The sequence below is a fragment of the Diabrotica virgifera genome, chromosome 9 (genome assembly GCF_917563875.1).
Source record: "Diabrotica virgifera virgifera chromosome 9, PGI_DIABVI_V3a".
Taxonomy (NCBI): Eukaryota; Metazoa; Arthropoda; class Insecta; order Coleoptera; family Chrysomelidae; genus Diabrotica; species Diabrotica virgifera.
This window is the reverse complement of record NC_065451.1, coordinates 122699143-122714681: the sequence shown is the minus strand read 5'-3', so window position 1 is coordinate 122714681 and position 15539 is coordinate 122699143. Positions and strand designations below refer to the sequence as shown.

Sequence of the window (15539 nt, the reverse complement as noted above, 5' to 3'; positions counted from 1 at the left end):
ACCAATTTTTTTAGTGTCTTCCACATTTTTTTAGGATTTGATCTATAATTTCCATTTGATTATAATAGTATGCAGATTTATTGGACTTTAAAGTACTAACTACATCATTTCTATGTTTTTTGAAATTATTCCACATAACTTGTTTTTGTGTTTCATGACCACATGATTTGAAATTCTTATATGCATCATCACGAATTTTAATTTTTTTATAAACCTCATTATCAAACCATGGTAATTTAGGATTATGTTTACAAGTCTGAATAGGTGCATTATTATCAATTTCAATTTTACAATTTTCATGTATTTGTTGGTAGATAACATCCACATCAGTAGAATCCAAATTCCAGTTTTATGAAATTAAGTTAGTTTTTATTTTCAAATAATTTTTTTCATTTAAATTTCTATATTGTTTAATAATCATATTAGATGTGGATTTCGTATTATTAAGATTTACTGATATTACTGAGTGATCACTAATTTTAGGAGAATCATGAACGTTGGATGTGATTTGATCCTCATTTGTAAGTACATAATCAACTAACGTTTTACTTGTATTTGTTATGCGTGTTGGTTTGTCTATTACCTGTCTTATACCATAGTTTGATAATAGGTTTTTAACCTTCCTAACATAAAAAGTATCAGCAAAAAAATTCAAATTAAAGTCACCGATTAATACAAAATTGTAATTACTAGCAATAATACAATCACACATATTTTCAAAATCATCCAAGAACTTAGCATCAGAACTTGAAGGCGAATGATAGAGACAACCCACCAACCAAATAGATGATAAAAAGTTAATTTTAACAATCTTGCACCAATAATTTTTGTTCAGAACAAAAGTTTTCACAACAGAATACTCATAAAATTCACACTACTGCAAATGGTAGTTAGAGCAGCTACAACTCTGCTATGATCATCAGCTTCTTTCTCATGGACTGTAGGCTTGGTAGATTCATCCAAATTGTAAATAATCAGATTACTTGATTTCTTTTTTCTTTCTTCCAATTCTTCCAGAAATGCATCAACGTTACTTTCCAATGGGCAGATGGAGTTAGTAGCATCTATTTTGACATGTTTACTGTTAGAACTAATGCTCGAAGACTCATTTGCGGCAGTAGTTAAATTATTAATTGTATCCTCAATTCTTATGATACGTTGTTCAATAGAAATGAATTTTCCCTGAGTGTTGGAGTTATGATCTTGAACAGCCTCTTCTAATACATTGATACGTTTTATAAGATCTGGAATCCCAATTACATTTTCTCGAAATGGTTGGCAATAAAAAGGCATAACTCTAGATACCATCACTATAACACGAATTTCAGAAGAGGAGAGGTTGGAACACTTCTTGCAATAAATTCTTTTACATAGGTCACAAGGAAAACCAAACAATTCCGTTTTGCTTTCTTTAAACACACAATCATAATTACATTTAGTACATTTTCCTGTTGATTCCATGGTACTGGATTATTTAATAAAATTATTTAATAAAATTTATTCAAGTTCAAAATTGATACGCCACTGCCTTTTGAGTTCAGAACTCATTAACATAAACAAAACGAGTCAGAAATGACCTGGTTCACACCATAAAAATGAAATTAGTTTTTATATTGGTAAAAAGAATTACGTTAATTACCAGTTTAATGCAATGTAGACCATTAGAATAAAACTGTTTTACGAAGTTTTTCTGATCAGATGAAAGGTTATCACTTGTACTTTACTTTGGTACCAAACTTAACTTTGATTATTAAGTATTTCCACACAAAAACTTGAATTTAGAGGAGCACAAAAATACACGTACTGTTTTGGTGGATCAATTTCACTCAACTCCCCTTTTTCAATCAATGTTAATATTGAAACAAAGTCAAAAAAACTGATTTTCTAATTGTTGGCACCCTAAACCCAATAATGAGCACCCCATTTGTTGGCATGGATCTAAATGTTGGCATCTCATTTGTTAACATGGGTCTAAATGTTGGCACCTTGTTAGCATGGGTCTAAATGTTGGCACCTCATTTGTTGACACTTGTTTTTGGCACCCATTTATGAGAATACCTACAGTAACGAATCCATTCCTAGGTAACGCATCTATGAAGGTACAATGAAATGAATTTTTCTACAACCGTGTTAAAAATGCAATTTTTAGCACTCCATACGAGCGTTAAAAATGCTACTTTAAGGAACTAGTGCTTTAAAAAATTTTTAAGGCACTGCAGTTTGTATTGACCGTATATGCAATTTTGATGTAATGTCAAAAAAAAATAAAAATGGAATGTCAGTCAAGTTCAAGTAAAAGTTTTTGTAGATATTGTCCTGTAATTACGTTTGTAGAAAAAATATTGTATGATATGCATGTTAAAAATTACATTTTTAAGGCACTCGTGTGAATTGCAGAACTCGCTATCGCTCATTCTGCAAACTTTCACATGCGTGCCTTAAACGTGTACTTTTAACACTTATATCCTAAATAACTATTATGTTTCTTGTGTGTACACTTAAGAATAATAAAAATTAACAAAAAAGTACAAAGCCAATATAACCACATCTAAAAAAATACAAAAATAATCGAACTAAATAGGTACAATTATTTCTTGTTTAAACAAACTCTACATAAAAAGTGTTCTTTGTACATATTGTGTCTCTCTAAACATTTTATGTGGTATGTTCTGGAGCATCCTTGACACTTAATACCAAGTAAGTCCATCATACTGAACAATATTGTTTTTGGGATGTCTGTAAAAAAGTCGTCAACACCTAATGCCTGATTTAAATTTCTAACATGTTTTTCTTCCATTGTTGATGTTTTGGCTTTTTGATTATTTTCTTTGTTTTCATTATACGGTTTTTAATAGGGTTTTCTTTTTTATTTGTGATTTTTCGTTGTTTTTCCTTCCTTTCTGCAGCTTCCAATAGTCTTTTCTGTCTATTTTCTGTTTTTTCTTTTCTTTTTTTTTCTTTTGGCGTTGGTTTTAAAGTGAAAAGAAGTTAGTATAAAGCTGGATTCTTTCGGTTTGTCTAATTCCTTTCTTGGCACGGGTATTTGGCACATTCAAAAACTTTTTTATGTCTGACATATTTTTCATATCTAACATATCCGCTAATACTTGCTGCTCGCTAGCAGACTGTATGGGAGTTATATCACAACATTCGTCAGTACGATTATATTCTTCAATATCTTTTAAATGTTCTACAGTACTATTAAAGTTAACTGCATTAGTACTGCATTGAAACTACATTTCTTTGGTGGTTTCTGGTCGGTTAACTTTATGTAATCTTTGGTCCTCTAAAATGATTATGTCACTGTTAAAGTTTAAGTTACTTAAATCTATATTTTTTTACTACTGTCGATAATAACAGGCATATTTTCAATGCCATCATTTGAAGTCACCGTTGCTTCAGTATTACTGAAATAAGTTAAGGACGATGGCACTTTAATTTCCTTATAAACTTTTTTTAAGATGTAAAAATATTTACAGTTGTGAGATAAACATCCACTTGTATCAGAATTAATTTCGTCTATTAAGTCGGCATCAAATAAATCAATTATGTTTGATTTATTTGAGTTACGTTCAGGTTCATTGTTGTTATTTAACATACCAGTTTGTGATGTGTCTGGTGCTGATATGTTTTTCCCAAGGCATTTACTATAGTACAGTGCATTAGAATCCAAAGGAAAAATACCACAGGCTCTAAAACCATTTACAATAGCAGAAGGTTTTAGACAACGAAGGCTTGATTAAGAACCAGAGCAAAATGTTCTTTTGTGAAAGTACAGTAGGGATTTAAACTTCTCCATTTTAAGAAGGCATTTTCCATAACTGTTTCAGAGGATTTAAACTTCTCTATAATAGTATACCAATTCACTGTCGCTGGTCCGTGCCCTCTGGTTGGTGAGGGGCGGCGCCAGTCGCTCCGTCAACGTTGGACGTTGACCTCAGATTGTGTGAAGATTTTTTTGATGTATTTTTATTAGACATTTTTATTTACAAGTATAAGTGTTTAATACATATATAGAATAAAAGTAGGATTCATAACCCAAAGCCAAAGTGTGCTTTACATAGATGTATCCCGTAATCGGAGGTCGAAGAGCCGACTGATTCAAACGGTAGACGTTAGCTGACCGCTGGAATTACAGTGCGGGACTAATGCCTCTGTTACGGCGTCTCGATAGAAAGGTACTAGACTAAGGCCGCTATAGGTGAAAATTCTTAATCATTTTAGGCACGACGGGACCCTATAACTTAAATAGTAGAACCTAAAAGAAAACGTTTGAACACTGTGCCGTCACTTTTCAGTGGCACATGCGTCTACAGTGGCGCATCAAACTTTCCACTTATGGACGGGATACATAAATTAAAAAATACCCTCCCTAATTACCAGAATTTAATTTTTTTCGTTTTTTTAAGTTTTATGTGATTAAGACATAAGATTCATCGTAATTTTAACCCACCACCCCCTTCTCCCTGCCCCCACCATCAAAAACTTTATTTTTCGATTTTATTTTTTTTTGGGGGATGCAATCAATTTTAAAATTTCAAAAAATTTACACGCATAGTTAAGGGTTTTATAAATTACGTCTATTTTTTATAGACCTGTAGGTTGAGTGTACATAACCTCAAAAAAATTTTAAAATTTTTTTTTTTTTGAAAAAAAGTATATAACTTTTTTTTGGGGATAGCTGCAGATCTAATTTTTTCTTAGTCTTGTGTATTTTATCAAACACTATATTTCTAATTTTTTTTAGATTTTTCTGTAACGTTGGTCACCTTCAAAAATCCAAAAAACTGTTTTTTCAGGGGGTTTTGGGGGGTTTGAACGTGTTTTTCTGATTTTTAAATATTCTAAAGAACTCAGTTACTTCAAGTTACATATAACCTATAAAAACAAAATTGATTTGATATATTACGAAGTCTATAAAATAGGAAAAATCCCCCAAAACCCCCCAAAAAACAGTTTTTTGGATTTTTAAAGGTGGGGAGAGTTACGAAAAAATCTGAAAAAAATTTAAAATATAGTGTTTGATAAAACACACAAGATTAAGAAAAAATTAGACCGGCAGCTATTCCTCAAAAAAAGTTATACGCTTTTTTGAAAAAAAAATTTCTTTTAATTTTTTGAGGTAATGTACACTCTACCTATGGGTCTATAAAAAATAGGCATGTTTTATAAAAGCCTCAACTATGCGTGTGAATTTTTTGAAATTTTAAAATTGTTTGCATCCCACAAAAAAAAATAAAAACGAAAAATGAAGTTTTTGTTGGGGGGGGGCAGGGGGAAGGGGGGTGGTGGATTAAAATCACGATGAATCCTATGTGTTAATCACATAGAACTTAAAAAAATTAAAAAAAATTAATTCTGTTAGTAAGTTCTGTTAACTTTTAATTTATTTATCCCGTCCATAAGTGGAAAGTTTGATGCGCCACTGTCGACGCATGTGCCACTGAAAAGTGACGGCACAGTGTTCAAACGTTTTCTTTTAGGTTCTACTATTTAAGTTATAGGGTACCATCGTGCCTAAAATGATTAAGAAATTTCACCTATAGCGGCTCTTAGTCTATACACCAAATATAAATAATTAAAAAGGTAAATTTCGAAATATCAAAGTTATAAGTATATAGAAAAATTTCCTCGAAATTTTTCTAAGTGTATAAAAATGTACCAATGGGGCATAAATGGTTGAGATATGGTGAAATCAGAACTGTATTAAAATATTAGGCCGTTCTGACCAACAGTTTCAAAGTTATAGCAAATAAAGTAAATTTCGAAATTCAAACACAAGTTAATATATCGTCGATGAAAATCCGTAAAGGCGTATCTCGATTTTTGCAACTTTTCACTAGAGTGTAAAAACGGATATCCGACTTCTATTTGCTTCCATTTAAGAAAAACTGGACTGAATATAAAGTTCTTTCTTTGTGATAGTAAAGAACAATGACTAAGAAATAGTACTCTGTCATTTAAATATTGACTAAATTATTATTGTTATTATTATTTGGGCTTAGTTTGAGATACGCCCTTTTGTAGAGCTAGCAACAATAGCTTTGATGTGGGTTGTTAAGATACGCCTTCCGCAAACAACCATTAGAATAGAATAGAAATATGCTTTATTGTCACTGAAAATACAAATTTTATGGACGAAGCTTAATTAAAGTCAGAAAAAATAAATAAATAATATCTAACAATAACAAATACAATTTTCTGAAATTTGATAAATCGTCAATATAAAAAAAATATACATAAATACAAAATATAAGTTAATAAAGTAAAGAAAAAAAAACAAAATCGATATATTGCAACAATTTATAGAAATTGCAAAGTGAATATACAACAAAGTAAACTATTTATAGACATAGGAACTAATAAGTTTAAGCTGCTGCATGTGACACCCAAATATAGATAAGTTTGGTTACTTGTACATTACTGTAATTTCTTAGTTAGTCATTAAGAAACTCTTCTACTGAATAATATGGTCTTTTAGATAGATGAGCTTTTGTCATTTTACGGAACTTGGGGAAAGATGTTGCAGATTTGAGTTGTAAAGGAAGATGGTTGTATAGTTTTTTTCCGGAATATAATATAGATTTCTTTACTAACTCAGAGGACGGGATCGGTAAATAGACATCAAAATTTGAATTTCTGGTGGAGTAGTCATGACGAGGCCTTGCTGGAAAGACATGCACGTGTTTACGAATTAAGCAAACAGTTTCTAAAATATATAAAGATGTAAGGGTTAAAATGCCGTGATCTTTGAAGTAACTTCTGCAATGTGTTGTTCTTCTGAGGCCAAACAGATACCTTATTGCTCTTTTTTGTAATTTAAAAATAACATCTAATTGGGCAGCTGTACTAGAACCCCAAAAAGGAAGACCATATCGAAGATGAGACTCGAACAAAGAAAAATATGTTAGTTTAGAAGATGCTAAATTGAGTTCTTTCGAAACAGATCTTATAGCATAGCAGGCTGAGGCGAGTTTCTTACTTAACAAATCGATATGAAGAGACCATTTGAGGTTGCTGTCTAAAAAAATACCAAGAAATTTTACAGAATCAACGGTAGAGATCTGGCTGTTATTAACAAGCAGGGGTTGAAGAGCACTTTTATAGAATAATGCTACTGTCTTATCCACGTTAAAAAAGAGTAAATTAGAGTCAGACAAGGTTTTTATCGTAAGCAAATCAGAAGTTATAGTTGCATGAAGAGATGCAATAGTTAAGTTGCTCCAAGTGATACTGGTATCATCAGCAAAAAGAAAAATTTTTCCATCGATTTTTAAGTTAGTGATGTCATTTATAAAGATAAGGAACAGTAGAGGACTCAATACTGAACCTTGTGGTACTCCACATACAATGTTTTTGAGACTAGAGTCAGTATCATTTGCTCTAACTAGTTGTTTCCTATTATTCAACTAAGATTGGAACCAACTCAAAGAAATACCTCGAATCCCATTGAAATTTAGTTTTTTAATCAAAATGTTGTGATTTACACAATCAAAAGCTTTGGCATAGTCACAGAAAACAGTGGCAGTATAAAGATTATTGTTTAGTGCTTGGTAAACCTCATGAAGCACAGAAAACAAGGCATCAGTGGTACATTTATTAGTTAAAAAGTCGAACTGATTTTGGGATAAGATGTTGTTATCAATGAGAAAGGACATAAGACGGGTTTTTATGAGTATCTCAATAATTTTTGAAAGTACCGGTAGTAAGGCAATACGTCTATAGTTGCAAGCATTAGATTTTTCACCACCCTTATGAAGGGGAATAATTCGATTTTGATCTTTTTTACTAAAAACTGTTTTAGAAATGGAAAAAACTGCTAATATATTTTATTGAATAGGATTTAAGATGACTGAACAACAATAAAAAATTAATTTATTATTGTAAAGGAACCATAGTTGAAAATACATTCAAAAAAACCATTATATAATGGCAAAAAAGGGTTTCAATAATAAGAAAACTAAAATTTATATTTAACAAAAACTGTATCGACGGCCCTGACAGTGGTATGATTATACCACGTTTTAAACCGCTCTGATATTTTTCAATATTTAAATGTAAAATACGGAACAAAAATTTTATATTCTTAAATACTATCAACAAATAATAGTGCAGTGTTGATGCCAATCGACTCAACCTAACGTGAGTAATAAAAACTTTTATATAAGATATTAAAGTAGTAAATATAACCTATACAATTCGAATCAAGTTCAACCTACTGGTTTTATCAACTGGTTTTTTGGAACCGTTCGGAACTGATCCACGCCGGTTCTTTGGCCGGTGACAGGACCGGACCTGCGGCAACGCAGGAAACAGAATAAAAATAACTTAAATTAACAACATGACTACTTCTACTTCAAATACACCAAATACACCAAAAAACAGTTCTTCCAATGTAGTAAATACGTTCAAACACCCAACACAGGACCAAGCAGTAGTCCTCTCCAGTATCGAAGGCATCAAAATCCACAATTACATCGTAGCAATTGGATCACTGGTTGGTCCACGTAACGTCTTGTTTGCATCTAGAATTCCAAACAACAGAATATGTGTCTACCTCTCTACCAAAAACACAGTCGATATGCTTCTTCATTCTTACAATTCTATTAATATAAATGAGTCACAAATAGAGATAAGAAGACTAATCACACCAGCACAACGACTTGTAATTTCTAACGCATGTCCTTCAATTCCAAACAATATCATTGAAGCAGAATTACAAAAATTAGGCATTGCTGCAGTTTCCAAGATGACTTTCCTAAGGGTGGATATGAAAGAAACCGAATGTACGCTCTGAGCTTCGCTGGTGGCGCTCCTAGCGGATTACTGGAATTATCTTTCACCGGTAATTTTTAAATTTATTATTTAATTGTTATCGCTTAACATTTACAACGCAAAAAATTAATTAAATTGTAATCGATTTTTTTAAGATTTTGCTAATCATTTTGACGTTCTATTGATAAAATATGAATTTCTTACTTCGGATACTTTCACAATTATCGTGTACATGGGGCTAAGATTTTTAGATTAAATTATAATTACATATTACGGAACATTGAAAAAACTTAAATTCAGTATTTAAAACGTAAGTATATTTAAGGTAAAAATATATACCACAGCTTTGACCAACTAATATTTTTTATAATTAATGTTTTTAATTTTAATTTTACATTAATCACTTTGACATTTATGTCAAATTTCCGGTAAACGTTTACAGACTGGCCACTACTGGCGCTCGAGAATTTGTAAATATCCCCTCTATGTACGAGCTCACAGCGGATAGCCACGTCCTAAGCTTCAGAAGGCAAGTATTTATTTATCCCTTGGATAATACCTCCATTCCTGACTCCTTCAATGTATTCCACAATAAAACTTATCGTTTATTCCTCTCTATCGATGGACTAAACTGCTCTAAGTGCAAAACTATTTGACACAACGATACAAATTGTCCCATCATAGCAACTGCTAACTCCTCAAACATACCCTCAGAAACCTCTCCAAATACGACACCTGAAACAGAAGAAAGAGATCCTGAAACACAACAAAACATGGAAACGAACGCCACCATAACTGAAACTATAGAAAACATAAGTCAACGCTCCTTACCAAAAGAAACAATATCATCAAATCTAAATAATATTAATAAACCTGCTGAAACTGTAACTCTGCAACCTTCAGTTGATATTAACAAACAACATACTCTAGTATCTACTCAAGTTAAAAGACAAATCTCATCCTCACCCGACATTGACCAAAATAACCCAGAATCGGACTCACAAATATTTGCTTCTCCTATCACACGTAAACTAAAAAAACCTAAAAAATAAACTAAAACCTCTGACGACGACATTATTTCTTCTCTAGAATTGATAAAAGACAAAATTGAAAACCGATCACCCCCATTCACATTACATTTTAATGAAATATGCGACTTTCTAGTTAATACTCTTCATGCTAAACATCCTGAAACTATCTCAACGAACTGCTCAAATGAACTTTCCGAATTAACCGATATCCTTAACTTTATTCATTGTTACTCTCTGAACTCTAAATTAAAAAACAACATCACCAGATTAAAGAAAAAACTTAACCCCACTCACACATCTTCAACGGAAGAGACCGAAAAATCCGATGGATAAATCACTAATTCTTCAATGGAACCCAAACGGGTATTTCGCTCACCTCGAATCACTCAAACTATTAATTCAAAAATATTCTCCCCTAATACTGTGTATACAAGAAACTCACTTCAAAAAGGATTCTTTAAGGGGGGGTATGGTTTGAAATATTTAATTTTTTTATTATTTCAAATAAAAGTGCATACTTTCAAGAATACTCTCTGAAAATTTCAAAATAATCGGAGTAAAATTACCAGAGATACAGGGTGTTGAATATCCCTACCTTCGACTCGCGTTAACGCGGCTTCGCGCCAGCACGCTTGAGCGTAGTGAGAAACGTTAAACAACTGTTCGCTTTCTCTTTTGTAGATTACTCCTCAATTCAAAAAACATATTTCAATGTTCATCACTTTACGATTTGGCAGACAAATAAGAAGATGAAGATGCAGTTGTCAAAACTTTAAACGTATTTTTCTCAAAACTGCTTTTGCAAATGCGGTGGACATTGTAACTGAAAAACTACTTGACTGATCTACCTGAAATTTTGCATAGATTTTCTTTACGAAATTTCGTGAGGTAACAACGTCGAGATATTTTTCGTTTTGTGCTTATTTTTTGTTCAACAATATTAAATCTGTTGGTTTTCACAAAATTTTTATCACAAATTTCGTATTTTTGATTTCTGAGTGATACCAAAAATTCAAAAATCATTAAAAATAAAAAAACTCGACGTTGTTACCTCGCGAAACTCATAAGCTAATTAAATCTTTTTGAATTTTTGGTTTCGTATGATCCAGTGATGAGTTCTGATGTCCACCGCAAAATCCATTTTTTTGAGCTGCCTGCCAAAATTTGTCGCCAATGGCTTATTTTTCAATATTTTGGATTTAATTTTTTCTTAAATATTCTTTGAATTGTACTTAATATGTTAATTTAATTTAAAAATAAAATAATTCTACCATAGCTTCGAAAAAAATTCACAAAAATGTGCTTGATATGTTAATTTCAAACCATACCCTCCCCTTACTAAACTTAAAAAATTATACTCCCTTTCTAAAAAATAGAAGTACAGAACACGCCAGTGGGGGCGTGGCTATCTTTGTCAGAAATGATATTGAAGCTAAGCTTATTAATCTAAATACCAATCTCGAAGCCGTTGCAGTTCAGGTCATATACAAAATGAAAATAAACATTGCTATATATATATATATATATATATATATATATATATATATATATATATATATATATATATATATATAGTAAAAAAAGGTAGTCCAAGTTTTTTGACTAGTTTGGAAAAAATATATAAATACTTTTTTCTTTTTGGGTGTGGTAGTCAAAATAAAATAGGGCTGTGCTAAGGCGTACTATTTATTCTATTCCAAGCTTTCGGAGGCAATTTCCTCCTTTTTCAAGGTTCTACAAAGAAATTACTTGCTAAGTACTCAAAAAGAAATACAAAGTTTTAACTTACCAAGAATGCTAGATTAAGCAAAAAACTGACATACGTTGAAAACGAACTTATTAAATAAAACATTTAAAGTAGTTAAAAAGTTAAAAAACACTGATTTTATAATTAAAAAATATGAAAACGACATGATGCATGTCGTCTTAAGTCTGGATCAAACCATTTCACGAACAGAAAGAGAGTCAAAAAGCGAGATTTACTGTTTAAATAAGTAGAAAGTTATGAAAAAACTTTTAAAAAGTATTAACCATGAAAGGCAGTTGTAACGGATTGCAAATACTACCAACTGTAATACCAACTTAATTTGAGCGGGAAATTTGAAAAAAGTTTTTATTATTCATCAAAAAGAAAACAGTATTTAGTAAATATGTTAAGAAAAAATATACTGAATTAATAATCAACTTGATCAAATAAATAAGAAAATTAAAAGAGATTACTAAGATGCAGAATCAGACTAGTCGAAAGTCAATATATAGTTATAAATTTTACTAAGATTCTGGATCTCAGATCTCTTATTAAGATTGTTGTCATCACTCTTGCTGATATGTACCATCTCCAGGAACGTTCTTTTGAATTTATTACTTTCTCTGGCTAATATTTTAGCATTGTTGAAATCGATCTTATGGTCTAGATTGATTGTATGCTCTGCCAAAGCACACGTAGGTTTATTTAATCTACAGTCGCTTTTATGTGAGATTATTCGACTAGACAAGTTTCTTCCGGTTTCACCTATATATGATGCTGGACATTCAGTACATTCAATGCGGTAAACCACATCTGTGCATTCTAATGTAGTTAAAGGTTGTTTGATTTTACTGTATAACTGACGTATAGTTTTGATGTTTTTGTTAGCTATTTTGATGTTTTTAAATTCCTTGAAAATTTTACTAAGTTCAATAGTTAGTTTCGGAATGTAAGGAAGGGCATAAAAGTACACACTAGTCTGCGCCGAGTTACTCTGAGCTAAAGGCCCTGGTTGTGACATGGTACTAGCAGTGAGAATGTTCCTATTGACAAAGGGAACATTGCAAATCAATTTATTAATCAGTCTTGGAGGATATGAATTTTCCACAAAAATATTGCGTAGAATGTTTAAATCATGTTGGAGATAGTCAGGATGAGACAACCTTCTGACACGTTCTTTCATTGCTAAGACTAAATTAGTTTTCATCCTAGGAGGATGGTACGAATGGTAGCTTATGAATCTGTTGCTACATATTGGTTTTCTATACCATTGTGTTTTCACCACATTACCTTCACATCTGTGCAACCTCATGTCAAGGAAGGGCAAGGATCTCTCCGCCTCTTCCTCGCACGTGAACTGCAAATGCGGGTTCTGTTGGTTGAAAACATTTAACGTAGGTTGTATTAGGTCTGTAGGTAGTGCCAAGATCAAATCATCCATGTATCTCTTTATGAATGGTATTTCAACATTAATTTGATGAAGACAATCTTCAATCAAATCGTCCAAGACATAATTACATAATATTGGTGAGATGGTGGACCCCATTGGAGTACCAAAAACTTGTTTATAGTAACTGTCGTTAAAAATGAAAATATTAGAATCAAAAACAAAAGTAATGAGTTTTTTGAGATTAACTAGATTCAGAGTCGTGTGCAATGATATGTCACCCCAGTGTTTCTCGACACTAACTAAAATTGTGTGTAAAGGTAAGTTAGTGAACAAAGATACTACATCAAAATCGCTTTCAGCTGTTTTATTAATAATTTTCAATTACCTAATAATTATAAACTGGTTAGTTTTGATGTAGTATCTTTGTTCACTAACTTACCTTTACACACAATTTTAGTTAGTGTCGAGAAACACTGGGGTGACATATCATTGCACACGACTCTGAATCTAGTTAATCTCAAAAAACTCATTACTTTTGTTTTTGATTCTAATATTTTCATTTTTAACGACAGTTACTATAAACAAGTTTTTGGTACTCCAATGGGGTCCACCATCTCACCAATATTATGTAATTATGTCTTGGACGATTTGATTGAAGATTGTCTTCATCAAATTAATGTTGAAATACCATTCATAAAGAGATACATGGATGATTTGATCTTGGCACTACCTACAGACCTAATACAACCTACGTTAAATGTTTTCAACCAACAGAACCCGCATTTGCAGTTCACGTGCGAGGAAGAGGCGGAGAGATCCTTGCCCTTCCTTGACATGAGGTTGCACAGATGTGAAGGTAATGTGGTGAAAACACAATGGTATAGAAAACCAATATGTAGCAACAGATTCATAAGCTACCATTCGTACCATCCTCCTAGGATGAAAACTAATTTAGTCTTAGCAATGAAAGAACGTGTCAGAAGGTTGTCTCATCCTGACTATCTCCAACATGATTTAAACATTCTACGCAATATTTTTGTGGAAAATTCATATCCTCCAAGACTGATTAATAAATTGATTTGCAATGTTCCCTTTGTCAATAGGAACATTCTCACTGCTAGTACCATGTCACAACCAGGGCCTTTAGCTCAGAGTAACTCGGCGCAGACTAGTGTGTACTTTTATGCCCTTCCTTACATTCCGAAACTAACTATTGAACTTAGTAAAATTTTCAAGGAATTTAAAAACATCAAAATAGCTAACAAAAACATCAAAACTATACGTCAGTTATACAGTAAAATCAAACAACCTTTAACTACATTAGAATGCACAGATGTGGTTTACCGCATTGAATGTACTGAATGTCCAGCATCATATATAGGTGAAACCGGAAGAAACTTGTCTAGTCGAATAATCTCACATAAAAGCGACTGTAGATTAAATAAACCTACGTGTGCTTTGGCAGAGCATACAATCAATCTAGACCATAAGATCGATTTCAACAATGCTAAAATATTAGCCAGAGAAAGTAATAAATTCAAAAGAACGTTCCTGGAGATGGTACATATCAGCAAGAGTGATGACAACAATCTTAATAAGAGATCTGAGATCCAGAATCTTAGTAAAATTTATAACTATATATTGACTTTCGACTAGTCTGATTCTGCATCTTAGTAATCTCTTTTAATTTTCTTATTTATTTGATCAAGTTGATTATTAATTCAGTATATTTTTTCTTAACATATTTACTAAATACTGTTTTCTTTTTGATGAATAATAAAAACTTTTTTCAAATTTCCCGCTCAAATTAAGTTGGTATTACAGTTGGTAGTATTTGCAATCCGTTACAACTGCCTTTCATGGTTAATACTTTTTAAAAGTTTTTTCATAACTTTCTACTTATTTAAACAGTAAATCTCGCTTTTTGACTCTCTTTCTGTTCGTGAAATGGTTTGATCCAGACTTAAGACGACATGCATCATGTCGTTTTCATATTTTTTAATTATAAAATCAGTGTTTTTTAACTTTTTAACTACTTTAAATGTTTTATTTAATAAGTTCGTTTTCAACGTATGTCAGTTTTTTGCTTAATCTAGCATTCTTGGTAAGTTAAAACTTTGTATTTCTTTTTGAGTACTTAGCAAGTAATTTCTTTGTAGAACCTTGAAAAAGGAGGAAATTGCCTCCGAAAGCTTGGAATAGAATAAATAGTACGCCTTAGCACAGCCCTATTTTATTTTGACTACCACACCCAAAAAGAAAAAAGTATTTATATATATATATATATATATATATATATATATATATATATATATATATATATATATATATATATATATATATATATATATATATATATATATATATATATTCCACACCCACATGAAAGTCAAATACAAGAGGTAAATAATTTACTACATCAGATACAGCCTCCACTAATCTTCCTAGGGGATACAAACTGTCAAAACACCACTTGGGGAAGTTCAAAAACAGACAAATGCGGGAACTTATTACAAAACACAATCAATAATTCAAATCTAATACTTATGAATACTGGGGAACCCACCAGGTTTAATTCCTATAATGGGAATCTTTC

The 15539-nt window shown here is 31.7% G+C and overlaps 2 protein-coding genes across 2 annotated transcripts; one reads left to right on the top strand and one right to left on the bottom strand.

Moving 5' to 3' along the window:
* Positions 1–12043: 12043 nt before the first annotated feature.
* Positions 12044–12736, bottom strand: LOC126891295 (uncharacterized). The gene has a single exon (XM_050660474.1). The coding sequence runs from the start codon at positions 12734–12736 to the stop codon at positions 12044–12046; it is 693 nt and encodes a 230-aa protein (XP_050516431.1).
* A 1170-nt stretch (positions 12737–13906) lies between these two features.
* Positions 13907–14599, top strand: LOC126891294 (uncharacterized). Its single transcript, XM_050660473.1, has one exon. It carries the CDS (start codon positions 13907–13909, stop codon positions 14597–14599), a length of 693 nt encoding a protein of 230 aa, XP_050516430.1.
* Positions 14600–15539: the final 940 nt, after the last annotated feature.